This window comes from Carcharhinus amblyrhynchos, chromosome 25, assembly GCF_965287045.1.
Source record: "Carcharhinus amblyrhynchos chromosome 25, sCarAmb.v2.hapA, whole genome shotgun sequence".
Taxonomy (NCBI): Eukaryota; Metazoa; Chordata; class Chondrichthyes; order Carcharhiniformes; family Carcharhinidae; genus Carcharhinus; species Carcharhinus amblyrhynchos.
The window spans coordinates 2,596,094-2,621,596 of NC_137348.1; the positions used below are offsets into that span (position 1 = coordinate 2,596,094).

The 25,503-nt window shown below is 54.2% G+C and overlaps 1 protein-coding gene across 1 annotated transcript in view; it reads left to right on the forward strand.

Annotated features, from left to right (window-relative positions):
- The window catches only part of notch1b (notch receptor 1b), a 96,145-nt gene that overhangs the window by 44,621 nt on the left and 26,021 nt on the right, over positions 1-25,503 (forward strand). Inside the window, 12 exon segments of the mRNA XM_080212439.1 lie at positions 743-898; positions 1,990-2,175; positions 3,797-3,910; positions 4,796-4,909; positions 5,754-5,987; positions 6,956-7,066; positions 11,589-11,781; positions 13,137-13,282; positions 16,159-16,272; positions 22,967-23,086; positions 23,793-23,945; positions 24,436-24,664. Of these exon segments, the coding sequence (XP_080068565.1) occupies positions 743-898; positions 1,990-2,175; positions 3,797-3,910; positions 4,796-4,909; positions 5,754-5,987; positions 6,956-7,066; positions 11,589-11,781; positions 13,137-13,282; positions 16,159-16,272; positions 22,967-23,086; positions 23,793-23,945; positions 24,436-24,664 (1,870 nt within the window).

Sequence of the window (25,503 nt, forward strand, 5' to 3'; positions counted from 1 at the left end):
GTGTACAGTTTTGGTCTCCTTTTCTGAGGAAGGATGTTCTTGCCCTCGAGGGAGTGCAGTGAAGGTTTACCAGGCTGATTCCGGGGATGGTGGGACTGATGTATGAGGAGAGATTGACCAGGTTAGGATTGTTTTCACTGGAGTTCAGACGAATGAGGGGGGATCTCATAGAGATTTATAAAATTCTAACAGGACCTGACAGGGTAGATGCAGGGAGGATGTTCCCGGGGGTTCAGAACCGGGGGTCACAGTCTGAGGATTGGGGGTAGACCATTTAGGACGGAGATGAGGAGACATTTCTTCACCCGGTGAGCCTGTGGAATTCATTCCCACAGGAAGGAGTTGATGCCAAAACATTGAATGTATTCAAGAGGCGTTTGGACATAGCACTTGGGGCGAAAGGGATCAAAGGTTATGGGGAGAAAGCAGGATTAAGCTATTGAATTAGATGATCAGCCATGATCGTGATGAATGGCGGAACAGGCTCGAAGGGCCAAATGGCCTCCTCCTGCTCCTATCTTCTATGTTTCTATGTAATGCAAACATTTCAGAAGAGATTACGTAGGTCATTGCAGGCACTGGCAGCGAGAGAACAGGCAGAGCACATGGAATTTAGATGCTTCTCGTGTGAGAAGAACATAAGAACATAAGAAAACCCCATCACAGACTGTGCGGGCCGAATGGCCTCCAGGTACATGGTACCGTCTCTTTATTGATCTTCTCTTTGGTTTTTGGGATGCAGGGCTGCTGTGTCACCTGGACGACGCGTGTATCAGTAACCCATGCCACGAGGAAGCGAACTGCAGCACCAACCCAGTCAATGGAAAGGCCATTTGTACCTGCCCCGCTGGGTTCTCAGGGGCTGCCTGCAAGCAGGATGATGATGAATGCTCTCTGGGTAAGAACCAAACTCCAAACTCCTTCACACCAACATCTCCTGTGTTTAATTTCCTCTCGTTATCATCTCCCTGGGACATGGGGAAATTCTACCTCACCCTCCGGGACCCGAATCCTCATTGATGTTCTCAGGGAGTCCCACACTGTCAGAGGGTCAGTGCTGAGGGAGTGCTGCACTGTCAGAGGGTCAGTGCTGAGGGAGTGCCGCACTGTCAGAGGGTCAGTGCTGAGGGAGTGCCGCACTGTTGGAGGGTCAGTGCTGAGGGAGCGCCGCACTGTCAGAGGGTCAGTGCTGAGGGAGTGCCGCACTGTTGGAGGGTCAGTGCTGAGGGAGCGCCGCACTGTCAGAGGGCCAGTGCTGAGGGAGTGCCGCACTGTTGGAGGGTCAGTGCTGAGGGAGTGCCGCACTGTCAGAGGGTCAGTACCGAGGGAGTGCCGCACTGTCAGAGGGTCAGTGCTGAGGGAGTGCCGCACTGTCAGAGGGTCAGTGCTGAGGGAGTGCCGCACTGTCAGACGGTCAGTGCTGAGGGAGTGCCGCACTGTCAGAGGGTCAGTGCTGAGGGAGTGCCACACTGTCAGAGGGTCAGTGCTGAGGGAGTGCCGCACTGTCAGAGGGTCAGTGCTGAGGGAGTGCCGCACTGTCAGAGGGTCAGTACTGAGGGAGTGCCGCACTGTCAGAGGGTCAGTACCGAGGGAGTGCCGCACTGTCAGAGGGTCAGTGCTGAGGGAGTGCCGCACTGTCAGAGGGTCAGTGCCGAGGGAGTGCCGCACTGTCAGGGGGTCAGTGCTGAGGGAGTGCCGCACTGTCAGAGGGTCAGTGCTGAGGGAGTGCCGCACTGTCAGAGGGTCAGTGCAGAGAGAGTGCCGCACTGCCAGAGGGTCAGCGCTGAGGGAGTGCCGCACTGTCAGAGGGTCAGTGCTGAGGGAGTGCCGCACTGTCAGAGGGTCAGTGCTGAGGGAGTGCCGCACTGTCAGAGGGTCAGTGCTGAGGGAGTGCCGCACTGTCAGAGGGTCAGTGCTGAAGGTGTGATGTGGGGTGTGTGTATGGGTCTGTTCTTATGAGTTTAAAGTTGTATTTTCTAATACCTGCAGGTTCTAACCCCTGTGAGCATTCGGGGAAATGTATAAACACAGTGGGCTCCTTTGAGTGTTTGTGTTTACTGGGCTACCACGGGCCTCGCTGTGAGCTGGACATTAACGAATGTATGTCCAGTCCCTGTCAAAATGATGCTACCTGCCTCGATCTGATCGGAAAGTTCCAGTGCATCTGTATGTCGGGTAAGTATTGAGAGCAGAGGCATTGAGCAAGACAGCAACACACGGGTGGGAGGTTTATTTTAAACTGAAGGAAATGCTCGGTGGGGGGACCAGGACTCGGGATCCGGAGCTCTGATATTTGTAACATTGATGAGTGAGCTGGTAGTGAGGTTATAGACATCATTTCAATGTTTGCAATGGTAGAGAGTTTAGAGATGTTCTGAACATTGAGAAGAATAGGAACAGACTCCAGAGAGAGAGAGAGACACAGAGGGAAAACTCTGTGTGACTCCAGTCCCACATCAATCTGCTTGGCTCTGAGTTTATACCAGAGTCGATGGTAGTCATGATGTGGAGATGCCGGTGTTGGACTGGGGTAAACACAGTGAGAAGTCTCACAACACCAGGTTAAAGTCCAACAGGTTTATTTGGTAGCAAAAGCCACTAGCTTTCGGAGCGCTGCTCCTTCATCAGGTAATGGGGAGTTCTGATCACAAACAGGGCGATAAAGACACAAACTCAATTTACAGAATAATGATTGGAATGTGAGTCTTTACAGCTAATCGAGTCTTAAAGGTGAAGACACTGTGAGTGGAGAGAGCATTAAGCACAGGTTACAGAGATGTGTATTGTCTCCAGACAGTACAGTAAGTGAGGTTTTGCAAACCCAGGCAAGTTGTAGGGGTTACTGATAGTGTGACATGAACCCAAGATCCCGATCAGTGGTCACGGGCATTCGGCCTCTGATCTTCGGGTAAGCATTCTCCAAGGCTGCCTTCACGACACACGACAGCGCAGAGTCGCTGAGCAGAGACTGATAGCCAAGTTCCGCACACATGAGGATGGCCTCAACAGGGATCTTGGGTTCATGTCGCACTATCTGTAACCCCAGTGACTTGTCTGGGCTTGTAAAATCTCACTTACTGCCCTATCTGGAGACCATACACATCTCTTTAACCTGGGCTTAACCCTCTCTCCACTCACATTGTCTGCACCTTTAAGACTTGATTAGCTGTAAAGACTCACATTCTAATCAGTATTCTGTAAACTGAGTGTGTGTGCCTTTATACACCCTGTTTGTGATCAGAACTCCCCATTACCTGACGAAGGGGCAGCGCTCCGAAAGCTAGTGGTGTTTGCTACCAATTAAACCTGTTGGACTTAACCTGGTGTTGTGAGACTTCTCACTGTGTTTATACCAGAGCAACAAGCAATGGACAATAGTTCCAGGTTTTGTCAGCGGGGCTTGATTTGAGAATGAGCCTGGTGGAATGGTTGTTGGGTTAAGGGGACCAAAGGTTACAGAAGTCAAGGCAAGGGGGAGGAGGTTAAGATCCAGACCAGTCAGGATCTGCTGGAAGGGCAGAATGGCCACCTCCTGTTCCCATAGCTCTGAGGAAATGTTTGTGTTGCTGTTTCTGAGGTGTAAAGGGGGGGCAGTTGCGAATTTCAAATTCATCATGACAAGTTCTTCAAAGGCAGATAAGGAAAGATTTTTCCTGTTGTGACTACCCACACTGGGCCTCAAATCTGCAAATTCAGGACCCCTGAATGAACCGAATGTTTCCGTTTACTGTGAGTTTGAAACGTCCCAGTTTCCAACACTGATAGAAATGGTTAATTCTGTGTTTTAAAATTGCAGGGTATGAGGGAATCTTCTGTGAAATTGATATTGATGAATGTGCGAGTAATCCGTGCTTAAACAAGGGCAGCTGCGTCGACAAAATCAATAAGTTTGAGTGTGAATGCCCCTCAGGTAGGTGCCAGGGTTCAATAAACCTTCACCCCTCTGCCTGGCTGCTCTGAGCTTGGCTGCCGACTAATCCCGGCCTGCGGGCAGGCTTTACTCTCCAAGACGTGGCCTACATTCACTGCCATCCTTCAGCTCCGCCGATAATCTGTCTGCTGCCGGAATGATTCTTCTCACAGCAACTGATATCCAGGAGAGTGAAAATAACATTAAAAAAAAGTCCATTATTAATGTCTCTAATGGAATATGTCAGCATGGGTCTGGCAACTCTGGAGACGGGAGATACGGAGACGCTCCATCTTCTGGGACTTTCTGTTAGATATTGCTTTGAGTATAAGTTGTTTACCCCCCCATTTCTAAGGTGGAATTTTTCCTTCAGCTTCAGGTGTGCCCAATCCCAACACACACACTGACTCTCACTGGGGTACGGGTCCCACACACACTGACTCTCACTGGGGTACGGATCCCACACACACTGACTCTCACTGGGGTACGGGTCCCACACACACTGACTCTCACTGGGGTACGGGTCCCACACACACTGACTCTCACTGGGGTACGGGTCCCACACACACACTGACTCTCACTGGGGTACGGGTCCCACACACACTGACTCTCACTGGGGTACGGGTCCCACACACACTGACTCTCACTGGGGTACGGGTCCCACACACACTGACTCTCACTGGGGTACGGGTCCCACACACACTGACTCTCACTGGGGTACGGGTCCCACACACACTGACTCTCACTGGGGTACGGGTCCCACACACACTGACTCTCACTGGGGTACGGGTCCCACACACACTGACTCTCACTGGGGTACGGGTCTGGGGGGGGTTACGGGCCTCGATGAGTTCTGTGATGATCATTAAGTGTTTTTAACTCTAGGATTCAATGGGAATTTGTGTCAGATTGATGTGGATGAATGTGCGAGCACTCCCTGTCAGAACGCAGCGCGATGTATGGACGGGCCCAATAAATATCACTGTGAATGTTTGGAAGGTCAGTGTTGTACCTCCTGCCTCCCACTCTCCTCCCTCAGTTCTTTACTCACATTCCCTCATTCCAACTCATTCACCCCTCCTCTTCTTTCTCCCTCACACTTCCCACTTTCCACCAACACATCCTGGATTTTCCCATCCCAATCCCAGCTTTATCCCATCGTCATCAACCTCTCAGTTTCCTCCTGTGTTTAGTATTGAATTGTCTCAGACTCTCGGCTCTCCCTCTGATCTCTCCGTTAAATAACAATCAAACTCGCTCTGTATTCGAGCAGTGCTTGTTATTCTCTCAGTGACATTACATTCTCTGGAGATTACAAACTCATTCGCTGTCCAGTGCCACTATGGTGTGTGTAAGAGAGAATATCCCCCTCACTCACTCCCTCCCCCTCACCCCCTCCCTCCTGCTCACCCCCTCCCTCCCACTCACCCCCTCCCTCCCACTCACCGCCTCCCTCCTTCTCACCCCCTCCCTCCTTCTCACCTGTCTCTCTATCTCAGCTTCCATCTCTTTCTCGTGTTTTTCTCCCTTTCTCATCTCCTACCTTCCCTCTTTCTCTCTTTCCTCCTCTGCCTTTCTGCCTCACTCCCTCTCCCCTCTTTGTCCCTCTCCCCTCTCTCCTGTCCATTCCCCCCTTATCTTCCCCTCTCTCTTTCTCCATCTCCTTTTTTCTTTCTCTCTGTCTTTCTCCCCCTCTGTCCCCCTCCTCTCTCTCTCCCTTTCTCTCTGTTCCCCCTCTTTCCCTCTCCCCTTTCCCTCTCCCCTCTCTCTCTCCCCCCTCTGTCTCTGTGTTCTCTGCTCACTGTTGGGTGTTAATTTGGGGGTGTACTGTTATTTTTGGTAGGTTTCACTGGGACTCTGTGTGAGACGGACATCAATGAGTGTGAGCAGGACCCCTGTCATTACGGCGAGTGTAAGGATGCCATTGCGACCTTTATCTGTGTGTGTAACCCGGGCTACACGGGTCGCGTGTGTGACATCAACATTAACGAATGTCAGAGTGAGCCGTGTCAGAACGGAGGCACCTGCCAGGACAGGATTGACGGCTATACCTGTGCCTGTCTCAAAGGAACCACAGGTAGGGAATCTTCCCCTCCCCCCATTCTCCTCACCCAATCCCTCACTCCCTGAATCGTCCAATTCCTCACCCTCAATCCTTATCACATCCACTCCCCCTCCTCATTTTCCTCAGAAACTCCCCCACCGCGTTTCCTTCCGACTTACCTGGAGCGCCTTAAACTCTGTAATCCCTGAACTCAGTAATATGAAATGATTTCATTATTGCCACACTGTTGTTTGTGGGATCTTGCTATGCACAAATTGGCTGCCGTGATTCCTGCATTATAACAGTTCAGAAAGCACCACCGTAGTTGTGGTTTTGGGATGTTCTGAGTTGGTGATGGGTGGCACCAAAACACACAGCTTTTTAACTTTCCGTTGTATAGAAAGGATATTATTAAACTAGAAAGAATGCAGAAAAGATTTACTAGGATGCTACTGGGACTTGATGGTTTGAGTTGTAAGGAGAGGCTGGATAAACTGGGACTTTCTTCTCTGGAGCGTAGGAGGCTGAGGGTTGATCTTATAGAGGCCTATAAAATAATGAGGGGCACAGATCAGTTAGATAGTCAATATCTTTTCCCCAAAGGTAGGGGAGTCTAAAACTAGAGGGCAGAGGGTTAAGGTGAGAGGAGAGAGATACAAAAGGGTCCAGAGGGGCAATTTTTTTCACACAGAGGGTGGTGAGTGTCTGGAACAAGCTGCCAGAGGCAGTAGTAGAGGCAGATACAGTTTTATCTTTTAAAAAGCATTTAGATAGCTACATGGGTAAGATGGGTATCGAGGGATATGGGCCAAATGCGGGCTATTGGGATTAAAACAAAGGGGTTAAAAGAAAAAGGGATGGCATGGACAGGTTGGGCAGAAGGGCCTGTTTCCATGCTGTAAACCTCTATCAATCTATAACTGCTTCTTCTAATCATCTTTATTTGTTGTTGAGCTGAAGATTTCAGTTTTTAATAGCTGGATATGTTGTTCCTCCTGCAGGTACAAACTGTGAGACAAATTTAGACGATTGTGCCAGTAACCCCTGTGAATATGGCAACTGCATTGATCAGATTAACAGTTACGACTGTGTCTGTGAGGTTGGATACACAGGTAAGACTCATGCTGAACTCGCTAACATTCCTTGGGCAGGATTTTCCTTCCACGCTCGGTCCGAAACTGGAAAACCCCACCCAAGGTCAACGGATTTTTGCATTGTCCTCCCCCACCCTGGTTTGGTTTCCACAGGAGGTGGAATGGGAAAATTATCCCCTTGTCTCTGTTCATCTGCTGTTGAAACCCTTAGTCGCACCTTCATTAATTCCAGCCTGATTATTCCCACACAATCCTTGCTGTTCCCCCACACTCCACCCCCAAATCCCATTCACCAATCGCCCCTGTGGTCACTGGCCTACATTTGGGGTGGTTAGCACTGCTGCCTCACTAGTGCCAGGGATCTGGGTTCGATTCCCAGCTCGGGTCACTGTCTGTGTGGAGTCTGCACATTCTCCCCGTGTCTGCGTGGGTTTCCTCCGGGTGCTCTGGTTTCCTCCCACAGTCTGAAAGACAAACTGGTTAGGGTGCATTGACCCAAACAGGCATCAGAGTGTGGCGACTCGGGGAATTTCCCAGTAACTTCATTGCAGTGTTAATGTAAGCCTACTTGTGAATAATAAATAAATTTTATTTTTCTCCTGGTTAAGCACAGCCTCGAGTTTAAACTTCTTGTCCTTGTTTTGAAGACCCTTCATGCTGCACTGCACCCCCCCCACCCACCCCCCCCACCATCTCCGTAATCTCCTCCAGCCCCACAGCCCCCCCCCCCCCGAGCTATTCCTGCTGCCCCTATTCTGGTCCTGTGAGTATCCCTGATCCTCCTCACTCCGGCACTGGTGACTGGGTCTGGGGCTCCGAACACACAATGACACGTGTCCTCAAATCTCTGTGTGTGGATTGGTGTTTTACTTTGTTATATAACACTGCAAGGTGCTATATAAATGTAAGTTGTTAATGATGTTCCTCCCTAGCTGTGTACACCCTGTAAGATTCCACCCCCCTACCCCATTACCCATCGCCCCAGGGTTCCTGAACCAACGCCAGTCTCTCTGTCTCTTGCACTCTGCCTCTCTCTCCGTGACTCACATCAGATTCCTGAAGCTGCTAATTCAGGAAAACTGAATACTTTTGATAAAAAGAGAATTCTCTTTTCTGTCTGTTGTTTAAGTGTCTGAGTGTTCGCGCTCACACTCCAGTCTCCCACCACTGGCATGGGTGATTTCCACTTGCCCTCAGACCCTCATCCCTCTGCCCCTCGCACTGTCCTCCTGTCCTGCATTCTCCCTCAATCCTAATCCCCACTGCCTCCGTTTCTCACCCTCAAACCCTCCCAATCCCCTCATTATCCCTCACCCCCTCCTCCCCCCTCCCATCACCCCCTCTGCTCCCCTCCTCCTGTTACCCCTCCGTAACCCCCTCATCCCCTGCTCCCCTTCCCTTGCTCCCCCTTCCCCTCACTCCCCTCACCCCTTGCTCCCTCCTCCCCTCATCCTCCCTGTTTCCCCCACCCCTCATCCCTCCCAGCTCTCCCTCCACTCACTCCCCTGCTCCCACCTCCTGTCACCCAACTGCTCCCCTCTCCCCCCTCCTGTCACCCCTCCTCCTGTCAACCCCCTTCTCCCCCTCCCCTCATTTCCCCACTCCCCTCATCCCCCCCCGCTCCCCTCTCCCCACATCACCCCCCACCCCACTCAGTTCCCCTCCCTCTCCCCAGTACCCCCTCCCCTCAATTCCACCTCCTCCTCTCTCCATCATTGTGTCCCCTCCCTTCACTCACTCTCCCCCTCCTCTCATCCCCGTTTTGACAGAGTCCCCAATCCCAATTAAGGTTAAAAAGCTGCTTCTCTCTGGGTCCATGTGACGTTCACAGTCAGTACGGCGCAATGGCACAGTGGGTTAGCCCTGCTGCCTCACTGCGCCAGGGACCTGGGTTCGATTCCCGGCTCGGGTCACTGTCTGTGTGGAGTTTGCACATTCTCCCCATGTCTGCATGGGTTTCCTCCCACAGTCCGAAAGAAGTGCAGGTTAGGTGAATTGGCCAGGGTAAATTGTCCCTTAGTGCCCCAAGATGTTAGGGGAATTACAAAGAACAGCACGGCACAGGAACAGTGCCGATCACGTTGTCCTATCCCTCTGTTCCCCCCCTGTATCCTTCTATCAGGTTGCCCCTCAGCCTCCATCTTTCTAGGGAGAACAATCCCAGTTTATTCAATCTCTCCTCAGAGCTAATACCTCCAACATCCTGGTGAACCTTTTCTGTACTCCCTCCAAAGCCTCCCCATCCTTCTGGTAGTGTGATGACCAGTATTGGTGCAGACTTGATGGGCTGAATGGTCTCATTCTTACCCAGTAGAGATTCTGGGAATAGCAGGAAGGCAGTTCCAGCCTCAAAGGGCGCTGGTGTCTGCACTGCTGCCCTCTTCAAATCAGATTTAAACCCCGTTGAAAATTATATTCGTCATAGGTGTGGTGTTAGAATTGGAGCTTGTGTTGCCAGGGCAACGGTGCCTCTGCCTGAACCCAGTCAATGGGAACAGGGAAATGGAGAAGCCGAGTGAGTGCAGCAGCTCTGTCCCACTTCCCAGGGCTATCATGTTCCCGTCCCTGGCCTGACTGCTCACTCCCTCCCTCCCTCCCTCGCTGTCTCCCTCGCTCCCTCCCTCTCTCGCTCACTTGCTCACTCCCTCCCTCAGTCACTCCCTCCCTCGCTCGTTCGCTCCCTCCCTCCCATCCTCCCTCCCTCGCTCGCTCCCTCCCTCCCATCCTCCCTCCCTCGCTCGCTCCCTCCCTCCTTCCCTCTCTCACTCGCTTGCTCACTCCCTCCCTCCTTCAGTCACTCCCTCCATCCCTCGCTCCCTTGCCCCCTCCCTCGCTCCCTCTCTGTCTCTCCTGTGCTCCCGTTCTCAGGCAGTCTTTCCCCGTTGCCATGCTGCATCTGAATCACAGGCCCTTCAAGGCCTGAGCAGGCCTCAGGAACGAGTACAGCTCCCTCTGAGGAAGGAGGCTGCCTCGGCTGCCGGGTAAAAGGCCCATTATGATGGTGCATCTGGGGTCTTGGGTTACAGCTGGAACTGCTGCCCCCAAAGATCTGGGGCCGGTGGACCCCAACCGTTCACCAACCTGAGAAATTGGAGATTTTGTTTTTTGTTAATGCTGAAGGAACTTGTTCAGCACCAAACAGCAACCTCTGTAATGAAGAGCTGAGAGATTATAGAACTCACTGACTCAGGAACTCACCACCAAAATAATCTCTCACACAGTCTGGATTTCCAACTCGCTTCAGATTCCACACACACTGACTCTCACTGGGGTACGGCTCCCACACACACTGACTCTCACTGGGGTACGGGCCCCACACACACTGACTCTCACTGGGGTACGGCTCCCACACACACTGACTCTCACTGGGGTACGGCTCCCACACACACTGACTCTCACTGGGGTACGGGTCCCACACACACTGACTCTCACTGGGGTACGGGTCCCACACACACTGACTCTCACTGGGGTACGGCTCCCACACACACTGACTCTCACTGGGGTACGGGTCCCACACACACTGACTCTCACTGGGGTACGGGTCCCACACACACTGACTCTCACTGGGGTACGGCTCCCACACACACTGACTCTCACTGGGGTACGGGTCCCACACACACTGACCCTCACTGGGGTACGGGTCCCACACACACTGACTCTCACTGGGGTACGGGTCCCACACACACTGACTCTCACTGGGGTACGGGTCCCACACACACTGACTCTCACTGGGGTACGGGTCCCACACACACTGACTCTCACTGGGGTACGGGTCCCACACACACTGACTCTCACTGGGGTACGGCTCCCACACACACTGACTCTCACTGGGGTACGGCTCCCACACACACTGACTCTCACTGGGGTACGGGTCCCACACACACTGACTCTCACTGGGGTACGGGTCCCACACACACTGACTCTCACTGGGGTACGGGTCCCACACACACTGACTCTCACTGGGGTACGGGTCCCACACACACTGACTCTCACTGGGGTACGGCTCCCACACACACTGACTCTCACTGGGGTACGGGTCCCACACACACTGACTCTCACTGGGTTACGGGTCCCACACACACTGACTCTCACTGGGGGACGGGAGTTTGGAACAATGACAGAAACCGCGTTGTAAGGCCCAAATTGTTGAGTGGCTATTCGGCTACAAAAGTAACACAATTAAATCTGCCCCAGTGTCACCCTGAGGAGTGACTATCCTCAGCTCATTTTTTTACCACCATATCTCCTTACTAATTTCCTTATTTTCACCACAATGCCACCATTAATAGTGAAAGGTTTACAATAAGGATTAGTCATATGTCACTTACTCGAGTTAACATTCTGAAATTCATCGGTAATAGTTTATAAATATGGAGATAATCACCACAGGCCTTAGTAATATTTGCATCTCCTCATGATATTTATTTATAATCATATTCTGACACAATTTCCTCATTAATATTCACAATATTGCCACAGCAGTCTGTCGGAATATTCCAGCCCCCCTGGTTAATGTTGGTATGAACCTCCTGTGTTTCAGGACCCATGTGTAACATTAACATTGACGAATGTGCATCAAACCCCTGCCACAACGGGGGAACCTGCACTGACAACATCAACAGCTTCACCTGTACCTGTCCCGAGGGCTATCATGATTTGGTGTGTTTCTCGGAGGTGAATGAGTGTAACAGCAACCCCTGCATTCACGGAGAATGTAAAGATAACCTCAACGGGTATGTATCCCTCAATCACCCAATCACTACTGGGGATGGGTCTGACCAGAGAAATGAGGTGGAGATTTACTCTGTATCTAACCCCGTGCTGTACCTGTCCTGGGAGTAGTTGGTGGGGACAGTGTAGAGGGAGCTTTACTCTGTATCTAACCCCGTGCTGTACCTGTCCTGGGAGTGTTTGATGGGGGACAGTGTAGAGGGAGCTTTACTCTGTATCTAACCCAATGCTGTACCTGTCCTGGGAGTGTTTGATGGGGACAGTGTAGAGGGAGCTTTACTCTGTATCTAACCCAATGCTGTACCTGTCCTGGGAGTGTTTGATGGGAGGACAGTGTAGAGGGAGCTTTACTCTGTATCTAACCCCGTGCTGTACCTGTCCTGGGAGTGTTTGATGGGGGACAGTGGAGAGGGAGCTTTACTCTGTATCTAACCCCGTGCTGTAACTGTCCTGGGAGTAGTTGGTGGGGACAGTGTAGAGGGAGCTTTACTCTGTGTCTAACCCCGTGCTGTACCTCTCCTGGGAGTGTTTGATGGGGACAGTGTAGAGGGAGCTTTACTCTGTATCTAACCCCGTGCTGTACCTGTCCTGGGAGTGTTTGATGGGGACAGTGTAGAGGGAGCTTTACTCTGTATCTAACCCCGTGCTGTACCTGTCCTGGGAGTGTTTGATGGGGGACAGTGTAGAGGGAGCTTTACTCTGTATCTCACCCCGTGCTGTACCTGTCCTGGGAGTAGTTGGTGGGGACAGTGTAGAGGGAGCTTTACTCTGTATCTAACCCCGTGCTGTACCTGTCCTGGGAGTGTTTGATGGGGGACAGTGTAGAGGGAGCTTTACTCTGTATTTAACCCCGTGCTGTACCTGTCCTGGGAGTGTTTGATGGGGGGACAGTGTAGAGGGAGCTTTACTCTGTATCTAACCCCGTGCTGTACCTGTCCTGGGAGTGTTTGATGGGGACCGTGTAGAGGGAGCTTTACTCTGTATCTAACCCCGTGCTGTACCTGTCCTGGGAGTGTTTGATGGGGACAGTGTAGAGAGAGCTTTACTCTGTATCTAACCCCGTGCTGTACCTGTCCTGGGAGTGTTTGATGGGGACAGTGTAGAGGGAGCTTTACTCTGTATCTAACCCCGTGCTGTACCTGTCCTGGGAGTGTTTGATGGGGGGACAGTGTAGAGGGAGCTTTACTCTGTATCTAACCCCGTGCTGTACCTGTCCTGGGAGTGTTTGATGGGGGGACAGCGTAGAGGGAGCTTTACTCTGTATCTAACCCCGTGCTGTACCTGTCCTGGGAGTGTTTGATGGGGGACAGTGTAGAGGGAGTTATGGACAGTGCTAAATCTGTTCTTTCTCTGACAGGTATAGCTGTGAGTGCAGTCCAGGCTGGACGGGTACAAACTGTGACCTGAATGTTAATGAGTGTGAGTCTCACCCCTGTGTGAATGGGGGGTCATGTCGGGACATGAATAATGGCTACCAGTGTGCCTGTCGCCCCGGTTACCGAGGTAAGTAAGACAGAGCGATTTCCTCCCAGTGTGGAGCATGGGGTTGGGGGGATGGGGGTGGGGGAGGCGGCAGTGAGTGTTAGAACATAGAACATAGAACATTACAGCGCAGAACAGGCCCTTCGGCCCACGATGTTGCGCCGACCAGTTACAAAAACAATGACCCACTAACCTATACCAATCCCTTTTCGTCCATAAACCTATCCAGAGATCTCTTAAACGCCCCCAAACTAGACGCATTTACAACTGCAGCAGGCAGGGCATTCCAATCCCTCACCACCCGCTGGGTAAAGAACCTACCCCTGACATCCGTCCTGTAGCTACCCCCCCTTAATTTAAAGCCATGCCCCCTCGTGCTAGCTTTCTCCATCCGAGGAAAAAGGCTATCACTATCCACCCTATCTAAACCTCTAATTATCTTATATGTTTCAATAAGATCCCCTCTTAGCCGCCTTCTTTCCAACAAAAACAACCCTAGATCCCTCAGTCTCTCCTCATAGGACCTCCCCACCATACCAGGCAACATCCTAGTAAACCTCCTCTGCACCCTCTCCAACGCCTCCACATCCTTCTTGTAATGCGGGGACCAGAACTGCACACAGTACTCCAAGTGCGGCCGCACTAGAGTAGTGTACAGTTGCAACATTACACTGCGACTCCTAAATTCAATCCCCCTACCAATAAACGCCAAGACACCGTACGCCTTCTTGACAACCTTATCTACTTGATTCCCAACTTTCAGGGATCTATGTACACACACACCTAGATCCCTCTGTTCATCCACACTATTCAAAGTCCTCCCATTAGCCCTATACTCGACACATCTGTTGCTCCTACCAAAGTGAATTACCTCACACTTCTCCGCATTAAATTCCATCCGCCACCTCTCGGCCCAGCTCTGCAACCTATCTAAGTCTCCCTGCAGACTATGACACCCTTCCTCACAATCTACCACACCTCCAACTTTGGTGTCATCAGCAAATTTACTAATCCACCCAACTATACCCTCATCCAGATCATTAATAAAAATTACAAACAACAGTGGCCCCAAAACAGATCCCTGAGGCACACCACTCGTAACTGCACTCCATGATGAATATTTACCATCCACCACCACCCTCTGTCTCCTATCTGATAGCCAATTCCTGATCCAACTTCCTAGATTACCCACAATCCCATACATCTGCATTTTCTGCAGAAGCCTACCATGGTGAACCTTATCGAACGCCTTACTAAAATCCATGTATACCACGTCAACTGCCTTACCCCCATCCACCTCTTTGGTCACCTTCTCAAAAAACTCAATAAGGTTAGTAAGGCACGACCTACCCGCTACAAAACCATGCTGACTATTTCTAATCAATTCATTACACTCCAAATAACTATAAATCCTATCCCTAATAATTTTTTCTAAAACCTTGCCCACAACAGAAGTAAGACTCACCGGTCTATAATTCCCGGCAAAGTCTCTGTTCCCCTTCTTAAACAATGGGACAACATTCGCTATCCTCCAATCCTCCGGGACTACACCAGAGACCAATGACGACCTGAAGATCTGAGCCAGAGGCTCTGCAATCACCTCTCTAGCCTCCCAGAGAATCCTAGGGTAGATCCCATCCGGACCAGGGGACTTATCTATTTTCAGCCCCTCAAGAATTTCCAGCACATCCTCTTTATCAACCGTAATACTGTCTATTTTACACCCCTGCAACCCAATGTCCTCCTCAGCTATATTCATGTCCCCCTGCGTGAACACCGAAGAGAAATATTGGTTCAATACTTCTCCAATCTCCTCGGGTTCCACACACAACTTCCCCCTGCTGTCTGTAACTGGCCCTAATCTTGCCCTGACCAACCTTCTGTTCTTGACATACCTATAGAACGCCTTAGGATTCTCCTTAATCCTATCAGCCAAAGTCTTCTCATGTCCTCTTTTAGCCCTTCTTAACTCACTCTTCAACTCCCTCCTAGCCAATCTAAAGCTTTCTAGTGCACTATCTGAGCCCTCCAATCTCATCCGAACATAAGCCTCCTTGTTGTCCGACTGTGTGGGGCATCTTTGTCACCAAGTTCCGACAGTGTGTGTCCCACAGTGAGTGTCCCACAGCACGCATCCCATAGTGCGCCCCTGACAGTGCACTCCCGACCGTGTGCCCCCCACGACAGTGACAGTGCACCCCGATAGTGCGTGCCCCCGACATTGCGTGCCCCCTGATGGTGTGCCCCGCCAACGGTGCACCCTGGACAGTGCGCGTCCCACAGTGCGTGCATGCCATTGTACACGGGACAGTGTGTGTGTGTGTGTGTGTGTGTGTGTGTGTGTGTGTGTGTGTGTGTGTGTGTGTGTGTGTGTGTGTGTGTGTGTGTGTGTGTGTGCGTGTGTGTGTGTGTGTGTGTGTGTGTGTACCTCTGCATTGGTTTCTCTCCCTCACTGCGTTGGGTCACTCTCTGGTTGTGGGATCTTACTATCCCGCTGTTTTCCGTGGGGTTTCCTGTTGAATGCAGCCCAGCCGCTGGGATACCCGGCTCTGTGAGACCCTGTTGCTGTTTCCCACAGCAGGATTGTGTCTGTCTGTCAGTGACATTCTCTGTCTTTATTTTGATTTCTTCGCTCACACACACTCGCTCTCCCTGATACTTTCTCTCTCTGTCTCATTCTCCCTCTTCCCTCTCTTAGTCTTTTCTCTTTCTCATCCTCCCCTCCCTTTATCTGTGTCTTTCCATCACTCTCTTCTCCCTCTCTCACTCACTCTCTTTTTCTCGCTCTGTCTTTGTCTCCCTTCCCTTGTCTCTCTCACTCTCTCTCTCTCTCTCACACTCAGAGTTGATTCACTCCGTACGGTTTTTTCTCACTGATGCCTTTGTTTCTGTCGCAGGCCCCAACTGCCAGACCAACATCAATGAGTGTGCGTCCAACCCCTGCCTGAATCAGGGCAGCTGTATCGATGATGTGGCTGGTTACAAGTGTAACTGTGTCTTACCGTACACAGGTAATGGACTGGGGGTCCAGGGGCATGGGGTCCGGGGGCTTGGGGGTCCAGGGGTTCGGGTCTGGGGGCACGGGGTCCGGGGGCTGGGGAGGCTGGGTCACTCTGTCCCACAGCTCAGTCTATCAGTGCCTCACCCATTGTGCCCCCGGTGAGGGCACGCGGCTCCGGTGACGGCGCACTGCCCCCGTGAGGGTGCACTCCCCCCCCCCCCCCCCCCCCGGTGAGGGCACGCTGCCCTGGGTGAGTGCACACTCCCCCCGGTGAGTGCACACTCCCCCCGGTGAGGGTACACTGCCCCCGGTGAGGGCACACTCCCCCCGGTGAGTGCACACACCCCCGGTGAGGGCACACTCCCCCCGGTGAGGGCACACTCCCCCCGGTGAGGGCACAGTCCCCCCGGTGAGGGCACACTCCCCCCGGTGAGGGTACACTCCCCCCGGTGAGGGTACACTCCCCCCGGTGAGGGCACACTCCCCCCGGTGAGGGCACGCTGCCCTGGGTGAGTGCACACTCCCCCCGGTGAGTGCACACACCCCGGGTGAGGGCACACTCCCCCCGGTGAGGGCACACTCCCCCCGGTGAGGGCACACTCCCCCCGGTGAGGGTACACTGCCCCCGGTGAGGGTACACTCCCCCTGGTGAGGGCACACTCCCCCCGGTGAGGGTACACTCCCCCCGGTGAGGGTACACTCCCCCCGGTGAGGGCACACTCCCCCCGGTGAGGGTACACTCCCCCCGGTGAGGGTACACTCCCCCCGGTGAGGGCACACTCCCCCGGTGAGGGCACGCTGCCCTGGGTGAGTGCACACTACCCCCGGTGAGGGCACACTCTCCCCGGTGAGGGCACACTCTCCCCGGTGAGGGCACACTCCCCCCGGTGAGGGCGCACTCCTCTGCCCCCCCCCCCAAGTGAGGGCACACTCCCCCCGGTGAGGGCACACTCCCCCCGGTGAGGGCGCACTCCTCTGCCCCCCCCCCCAAGTGAGGGCACACTCCCCCCGGTGAGGGCACACTCCCCCCCGGTGAGGGCACACTCCCCCCGGTGAGGGTACACTCCCCCCGGTGAGGGTACACTCCCCCCGGTGAGGGCACACTACCCCCGGTGAGGGTACACTGCCCCCGGTGAGGGCACACTACCCCCGGTGAGGGTACACTACCCCCGGTGAGTGCACACTCCCCCCGGTGAGGGTACACTGCCCCCGGTGAGGGTACACTGCCCCCGGTGAGGGTACTGCCCGGGTGGTGAGTGGTGTGGCCTGGCCTCACTGGGCAGTTTCCTTTAGCCATGCACTGACAGTGGAAACACAGCCTGAGCCAATCTGGGATAAACAGGCAGCAGATTTCCTGCTGAGGGGCCAGTCATTCCCAACTTCCTGATATCGGGAATCGCTGCCACCGGGAACAATTGCTGGAAGTGGCGTCACCTTTCCTCTCCCGACACCGTCTCCATGGTAACTTGACCAGGGATAAGTCAGTCACAGAACGCAGAGAGAAACTAAACTCCTTTCAAACCTGCGACAAATAATTATTCAGTCCGTCCCCAAACCTGTAATCCCGTTAAAAAGGCAGGTGTTTAATAACTGGGCTGTTGTGGGAGTTTTGTTTGGTGGAACTGGGTTTAAACAGCAGGAGAGAGTTCGAGTGCAAAACATCCCCAACTCCCCCCGTCACTGTCCAGAGACCCCTGCTGGAGGTCTCAGTCACACAACATCAGCGTGTGTGTGTGGGACCCGTACCCCAGTGAGAGTCAGTGTGTGTGGGACCCGTACCCCAGTGAGAGTCAGTGTGTGTGGGACCCGTACCCCAGTGAGAGTCAGTGTGTGTGGGACCCGTACCCCAGTGAGGGTCAGTGTGTGTGGGAGCCGTACCCCAGTGAGAGTCAGTGTGTGTGGGACCCGTACCCCAGTGAGGGTCAGTGTGTGTGGGAGCCGTACCCCAGTGAGAGTCAGTGTGTGTGGGACCCGTACCCCAGTGAGAGTCAGTGTGTGTGGGACCCGTACCCCAGTGAGAGTCAGTGTGTGTGGGAGCCGTACCCCAGTGAGAGTCAGTGTGTGTGGGACCCGTACCCCAGTGAGAGTCAGTGTGTGTGGGACCCGTACCCCAGTGAGAGTCAGTGTGTGTGGGACCCGTACCCCAGAGAGAGTCAGTGTGTGTGGGACCCGTCCCCCAGTGAGAGTCAGTGTGTGTGGGACCCGTACCCCAGTGAGAGTCAGTGTGTGTGGGACCCGTACCCCAGTGAGAGTCAGTGTGTGTGGGACCCGTACCCCAGTGAGAGTCAGTGTGTGTGGGACCCGTACCCCAGTGAGAGTCAGTGTGTGTGGGACCCGTACCTCAGTGAGAGTCAGTGTGTGTGGGAGCCGTACCCCAGTGAGAGTCAGTGTGTGTGTGGGACCCGTACCCCAGTGAGAGTCAGTGTGTGTGGGACCCGTACCCCAGTGAGAGTCAGTGTGTGTGGGAGCCGTACCCCAGTGAGAGTCAGTGTGTGTGGGACCCGTACCCCAGTGAGAGTCAGTGTGTGTGGGACCCGTACCCCAGTGAGGGTCAGTGTGTGTGGGAGCCGTACCCCAGTGAGAGTCAGTGTGTGTGGGACCCGTACCCCAGTGAGGGTCAGTGTGTGTGGGAGCCGTACCCCAGTGAGAGTCAGTGTGTGTGGGACCCGTACCCCAGTGAGAGTCAGTGTGTGTGGGACCCGTACCCCAGTGAGAGTCAGTGTGTGTGGGAGCCGTACCCCAGTGAGAGTCAGTGTGTGTGGGACCCGTACCCCAGTGAGAGTCAGTGTGTGTGGGACCCGTACCCCAGTGAGAGTCAGTGTGTGTGGGACCCGTACCCCAGTGAGAGTCAGTGTGTGTGGGACCCGTACCCCAGTGAGAGTCAGTGTGTGTGGGACCCGTACCCCAGAGAGAGTCAGTGTGTGTGGGACCCGTACCCCAGTGAGAGTCAGTGAGTGTGGGACCTGTACCCCAGTGAGAGTCAGTGTGTGTGGAACCCGTACCCCAGTGAGAGTCAGTGTGTGTGGGACCCGTACCCCAGTGAGAGTCAGTGTGTGTGGGAGCCGTACCCCAGAGAGAGTCAGTCTGTGTGGGACCTGTACCCCAGTGAGAGTCAGTGTGTGTGGGACCTGTACCCCAGTGAGAGTCAGTGTGTGTGGGACCTGTACCCCAGTGAGAGTCAGTGTGTGTGGGAGCCGTACCCCAGAGAGAGTCAGTGTGTGTGGGACCTGTACCCCAGTGAGAGTCAGTGTGTGTGGGACCTGTGCCCCAGTGAGAGTCAGTGTGTGTGGGAGCCGTACCCCAGTGAGAGTCAGTGTGTGTGGGACCCGTACCCCAGTGAGAGTCAGTGTGTGTGGGACCCGTACCCCAGTGAGAGTCAGTGTGTGTGGGACCCGTACCCCAGTGAGAGTCAGTGTGTGTGGGACCCGTACCCCAGTGAGAGTCAGTGTGTGTGGGACCCGTACCCCAGTGAGAGTCAGTGTGTGTGGGACCCGTACCCCAGAGAGAGTCAGTGTGTGTGGGACCCGTACCCCAGAGAGAGTCAGTGTGTGTGGGACCCGTACCCCAGTGAGAGTCAGTGTGTGTGGGACCCGTACCCCAGAGAGAGTCAGTGTGTGTGGGACCCGTACCCCAGTGAGAGTCAGTGTGTGTGGGACCCGTACCCCAGTGAGAGTCAGTGTGTGTGGGACCCGTACCCCAGAGAGAGTCAGTGTGTGTGGGACCCGTACCCCAGTGAGAGTCAGTGTGTGTGGGACCCGTACCCCAGTGAGAGTCAGTGTGTGTGGGACCTGTACCCCAGTGAGAGTCAGTGTGTGTGGGACCTGTACCCCAGTGAGAGTCAGTGTGTGTGGGACCCGTACCCCAGAGAGAGTCAGTGTGTGTGGGACCCGTACCCCAGAGAGAGTCAGTGTGTGTGGGACCCGTACCCCAGTGAGAGTCAGTGTGTGTGGGACCCGTACCCCAGAGAGAGTCAGTGTGTGTGGGACCCGTACCCCAGTGAGAGTCAGTGTGTGTGGGACCCGTACCCCAGTGAGAGTCAGTGTGTGTGGGACCCGTACCCCAGTGAGAGTCAGTGTGTGTGGGACCCGTACCCCAGTGAGAGTCAGTGTGTGTGTGGGACCCGTACCCCAGTGAGAGTCAGTGTGTGTGTGGGACCCGTACCCCAGTGAGAGTCAGTGTGTGTGGGACCCGTACCCCAGTGAGAGTCAGTGTGTGTGGGACCCGTACCCCAGTGAGAGTCAGTGTGTGTGTGGGACCCGTACCCCAGTGAGAGTCAGTGTGTGTGGGAGCCGTACCCCAGTGAGAGTCAGTGTGTGTGGGACCCGTACCCCAGTGAGAGTCAGTGTGTGTGGGACCCGTACCCCAGTGAGAGTCAGTGTGTGTGGGACCCGTACCCCAGAGAGAGTCAGTGTGTGTGGGACCCGTACCCCAGTGAGGGTCAGTGTGTGTGGGAGCCGTACCCCAGTGAGAGTCAGTGTGTGTGGGAGCCGTACCCCAGTGAGAGTCAGTGTGTGTGGGACCCGTACCCCAGTGAGAGTCAGTGTGTGTGGGACCCGTACCCCAGAGAGAGTCAGTGTGTGTGGGACCCGTACCCCAGTGAGAGTCAGTGTGTGTGGGACCCGTACCCCAGAGAGAGTCAGTGTGTGTGGGACCCGTCCCCCAGTGAGAGTCAGTGTGTGTGGGACCCGTACCCCAGTGAGAGTCAGTGTGTGTGGGACCCGTACCCCAGTGAGAGTCAGTGTGTGTGGGACCCGTACCCCAGTGAGAGTCAGTGTGTGTGGGACCCGTACCCCAGTGAGAGTCAGTGTGTGTGGGACCCGTACCTCAGTGAGAGTCAGTGTGTGTGGGAGCCGTACCCCAGTGAGAGTCAGTGTGTGTGTGGGACCCGTACCCCAGTGAGAGTCAGTGTGTGTGGGACCCGTACCCCAGTGAGAGTCAGTGTGTGTGGGACCCGTACCCCAGTGAGAGTCAGTGTGTGTGGGACCCGTACCCCAGTGAGAGTCAGTGTGTGTGGGACCCGTACCCCAGTGAGAGTCAGTGTGTGTGGGACCCGTACCCCAGAGAGAGTCAGTGTGTGTGGGACCCGTACCCCAGTGAGAGTCAGTGTGTGTGGGACCCGTACCCCAGTGAGAGTCAGTGTGTGTGGGACCCGTACCCCAGTGAGAGTCAGGAGAAAATTCCAAACATTCACAATCCTTTGAGTGAAGTAATTTCTCCCCATCTCCGTCCTAATTAATATCCTGAGACTAAAACCCGGGGTTTAGATTCCCTGAGTGAGGAAACATTGTCTCAGAGTCAAACCCCCTCAGAATCCAGTTGATCACCCCTCACTCTAAACCCCAGAGAATATTAACCCGGTTCACTCACCCTCTCCTCGTAGGACAACACCCTCATCTCAGGGACCAATCTGGGCAACCTTTACTGTCCCGTCTCCATTGCAACCAATCAGCCGGAGGGTCTGGGTTGCTGCAGCAACGGTGACCTTTCCCGGGCGGTGATGGCCAAGGCTGGTCAGGAGTCTCCCTCCCGTTTCACGGGCTTGTGCTGGGAGGATGTTCTGGAAGATTCTTATCCTGTTTGCCTGAATCGTTAGCACGATGTCCGTGACCCGTCACCTTGTGGAGTGGGATTTGAAGCCCGGGTTCAGAGACTGGGACACTGCCCTGTCAGGGACACACTGCAGTTCTATTCTTCAATGTGGAGAGCTGTTCTGCCCACACTGTTCCTGATATCCCACGGAAACTCTGTCCAACTGCAGCAAGATCTCTTCGTTCTTCGATTCCAATCATCGAGTCATGGAGCTTTACAGCACAGAAACAGGCCCTTCAGCCCAACTGCCCCATGCTGATCCTGGGGCCCTCGCAGCTTGTCCTAATTGCCCATCTTTGGCCCAGATCCCACTAATCCTTTCCCATCCGTGCACTTATCCAAATGTTATTTTAACCGTCTTGTAGTAAAGGTCAGCTAGTCGATTATTGGAGAAAGCGCTATCAACTCTTGTCCAGCCTGGAGGGCTGAAGGGATTGGCTTCCTGAGTTAAATCATCCCCGGCAGGATGTCAGGAAAATCCCAGCCCTCAGCCCACTCCTGGTGCTGCCTCGCTCCAGGCGGATTAGGAGAATCCCAGCCCACTCCTGGGGCTGCGTTGCTCCAGGCGGATTAGGAGAATCCCAGCCCACTCCTGGGGCTGCCTCGCTCCAGGCGGATCGGGAGAATCCCAGCCCACTCCTGGTGCTGCCTCGCTCCAGGCGGATTGGGAGAATCCCAGCCCACTCCTGGTGCTGCCTCGCTCCAGGCGGATCGGGAGAATCCCAGCCCACTCCTGGTGCTGCCTCGCTCCAGGCGGATCGGGAGAATCCCAGCCCGCTCCTGGGGCTGCCTCGCTCCAGGCGGATCGGGAGAATCCCAGCCTGCTCCTGGGGCTGCCTCGCTCCAGGCGGATCGGGAGAATCCCAGCCCGCTCCTGGTGCTGCGTTGCTCCAGGCGGATCGGGAGAATCCCAGCCCGCTCCTGGTGCTGCCTCGCTCCAGGCGGATCGGGAGAATCCCAGCCCGCTCCTGGTGCTGCCTCGCTCCAGGCGGATCGGGAGAATCCCAGCCCGCTCCTGGTGCTGCGTCACTTGGGGAGCTGATCCCGATGTCAGGCTGGGTGTTTTGTGTGGAGTTGAATCTTCACTCTGTAATGACGATGACCTTTCCCCACAGGTGTAAATTGTGAGGATGTTCTGGCTCCGTGTTCCAGTCACCCCTGTAAAAATGGAGGCATTTGCCGGGAATCGGAAGATTACGAGAACTTCTCATGTGGCTGTCCAGAGGGATGGCAAGGTGGGAGGAGAAACCGGTAACCGACACAGCGTCACACACACTCACACACACACTCACACACACTCACACTCACACACACACTCACACACACTCACACTCACACTCACACTCACACCCACACCCACACCCACACCCACACACACTCACACTCACACCCACACCCACACTCACACCCACACCCACACACTCACACTCACACTCACACACTCACTCACACTCACACCCACACACACACTCACACACACACTCACACTCACACACTCACACTCACACACTCACACACACTCACACACACACTCACACACTTACACCCACGCACACCCTCACACCCTCACTCTCACACACCCACACACACTCACACCCTCTCACACTCACACGCACAGACACACTCACATATTCAGTCATTCACTCACACAGTGTCATAGACAAATACATTCACACAAACACACACACACACACACCCACACACACTCACACAATCACACACACTCACAGTGTCATAGACAAATACACTCACACAAACACACACACACACACACCCACACACACTCACACAATCACACACACTCACAGTGTCATAGACAAATACATTCACACAAACACACCCACCCACACACACACACACACACACACACACACACCCTCTCTCTCTCTCTCCGCTGTCCCCTGTGTGGAATGTTAATGTTAGAATTCTCTGTGTCTGTAGGTCAGAGCTGTGAGAAGGATGTGAATGAGTGTGTGAAGAGTCCGTGTCTCAATGGCGCCACTTGCCAGAACTCGATGGGTGAATTTCAGTGCGTCTGTCGACAGGGATACACCGGAACCATCTGTGAAACTGACGTGGACGATTGTCAACCAAGTAAGTGGAGAGAGACGGAACGGCAGAGAGACAGTCCCTCTGACAGTGCGGCACTCCCTCAGCACTGACCCTCTGACAGTGCGGCGCTCCCTCAGCACTGACCCTCTGACAGTGCAGCACTCCCTCAGCACTGACCCTCTGACAGTGCGGCACTCCCTCAGCACTGACCCTCTGACAGTGCGGCACTCCCTCAGCACTGACCCTCTGACAGTGCGGCGCTCCCTCAGCACTGACCCTCTGACAGTGCGGCACTCCCTCAGCACTGACCCTCTGACAGTGCGGCACTCCCTCAGCACTGACCCTCTGACAGTGCGGCACTCCCTCAGCACTGACCCTCTGACAGTGCGGCACTCCCTCAGCACCGACCCTCTGACAGTGCGGCACTCCCTCGGCACTGACCTGGGGGTTTTTAAGGCGCTATCTAAATGCACGTTATGTTTCCTGCCTGTACCATTTGGCAATGACTCGGTGCTGGTTTTTCCTGCTGCAGACCCCTGTCACAATGGCGGCTCCTGTGCTGATGCTGTTAACAGCTTCTTCTGCTCCTGTCTCCCGGGTTTCCGTGGTCCCAAGTGTGAGGAGGATATCAACGAGTGCGCCAGCGACCCGTGTAAAAACAACGGCAACTGCACCGACTGTGTCAACAGTTATACCTGTACCTGTCCTCTGGGCTTCAGTGGCATGCACTGTGAGAATAATGCCCCAGACTGCACAGAGAGGTGAGCGAGGGGGCAGGGGGGTCGGGGAAGAGAGTGGGGTGGGGGGAGAGAGGGTGTGAGGGGGGAGAGAGAGAGGGAGGGGGGAGAGAGAGAGAGAGTTGGAGGGGAGGGAGAGAGTGATGGGTAGAGAGTGTGGGGAGGAGAGAGAGGGAGAAGTGAGAGGAAGGGAGTGGAAGTTGGGGGGGGCAGAATGACAAAGGTAAAGTTAAAGTTTATTTATTAGTCACAAGTAAGACTCACATTAACACTGCAATGAAGTTACTGTGAAATTCCCCTAATGGCCACAGTCCGGCGCCTGTCCAGGTTAATGCACCCTAACCAGCACGGCTTTCAGACTGTGGGACGAAACCGGAGCACCCAGAGGAAACCCACGCAGACACGGGGAGAATGTGCAGACTCTGCAGACAGTCACCTAAGCTGAGAATCGAACCTGGGTCGCTGGCGCTATGAGGCAGCAGTGCTAACCCACTGGGCCAGAGAGAGAGAGCGGGGGGGGGGATTTAGGGAGGGAATTCTGGAGCACTGGGACCAGACTGCTGCTGACTCATGGTGGATTCAGGTGAATGAGGAGGAAGTGTTTCCAGTGAGGGGAGGGTGGGTAACCAGAGGAATAGAGAATTGGGGAAAGAACCCGGGAGGGGGAGATGGGAGAATGCAGCGAGTTGTTGTGATCTGGAAGGGCCGGGGAATCAGATTCAACAGGAACTTTCTAAAAGGAATTGGCTAAATATTTGAAAGCAGCACATCAAGAGGGATATGGGATTAATAGGTTGGCTGTTTCAGTAAGTTAGCACAGGTCTGATGGGCTGAATGGCCTCCTGTGCTACGAGTGCAATATG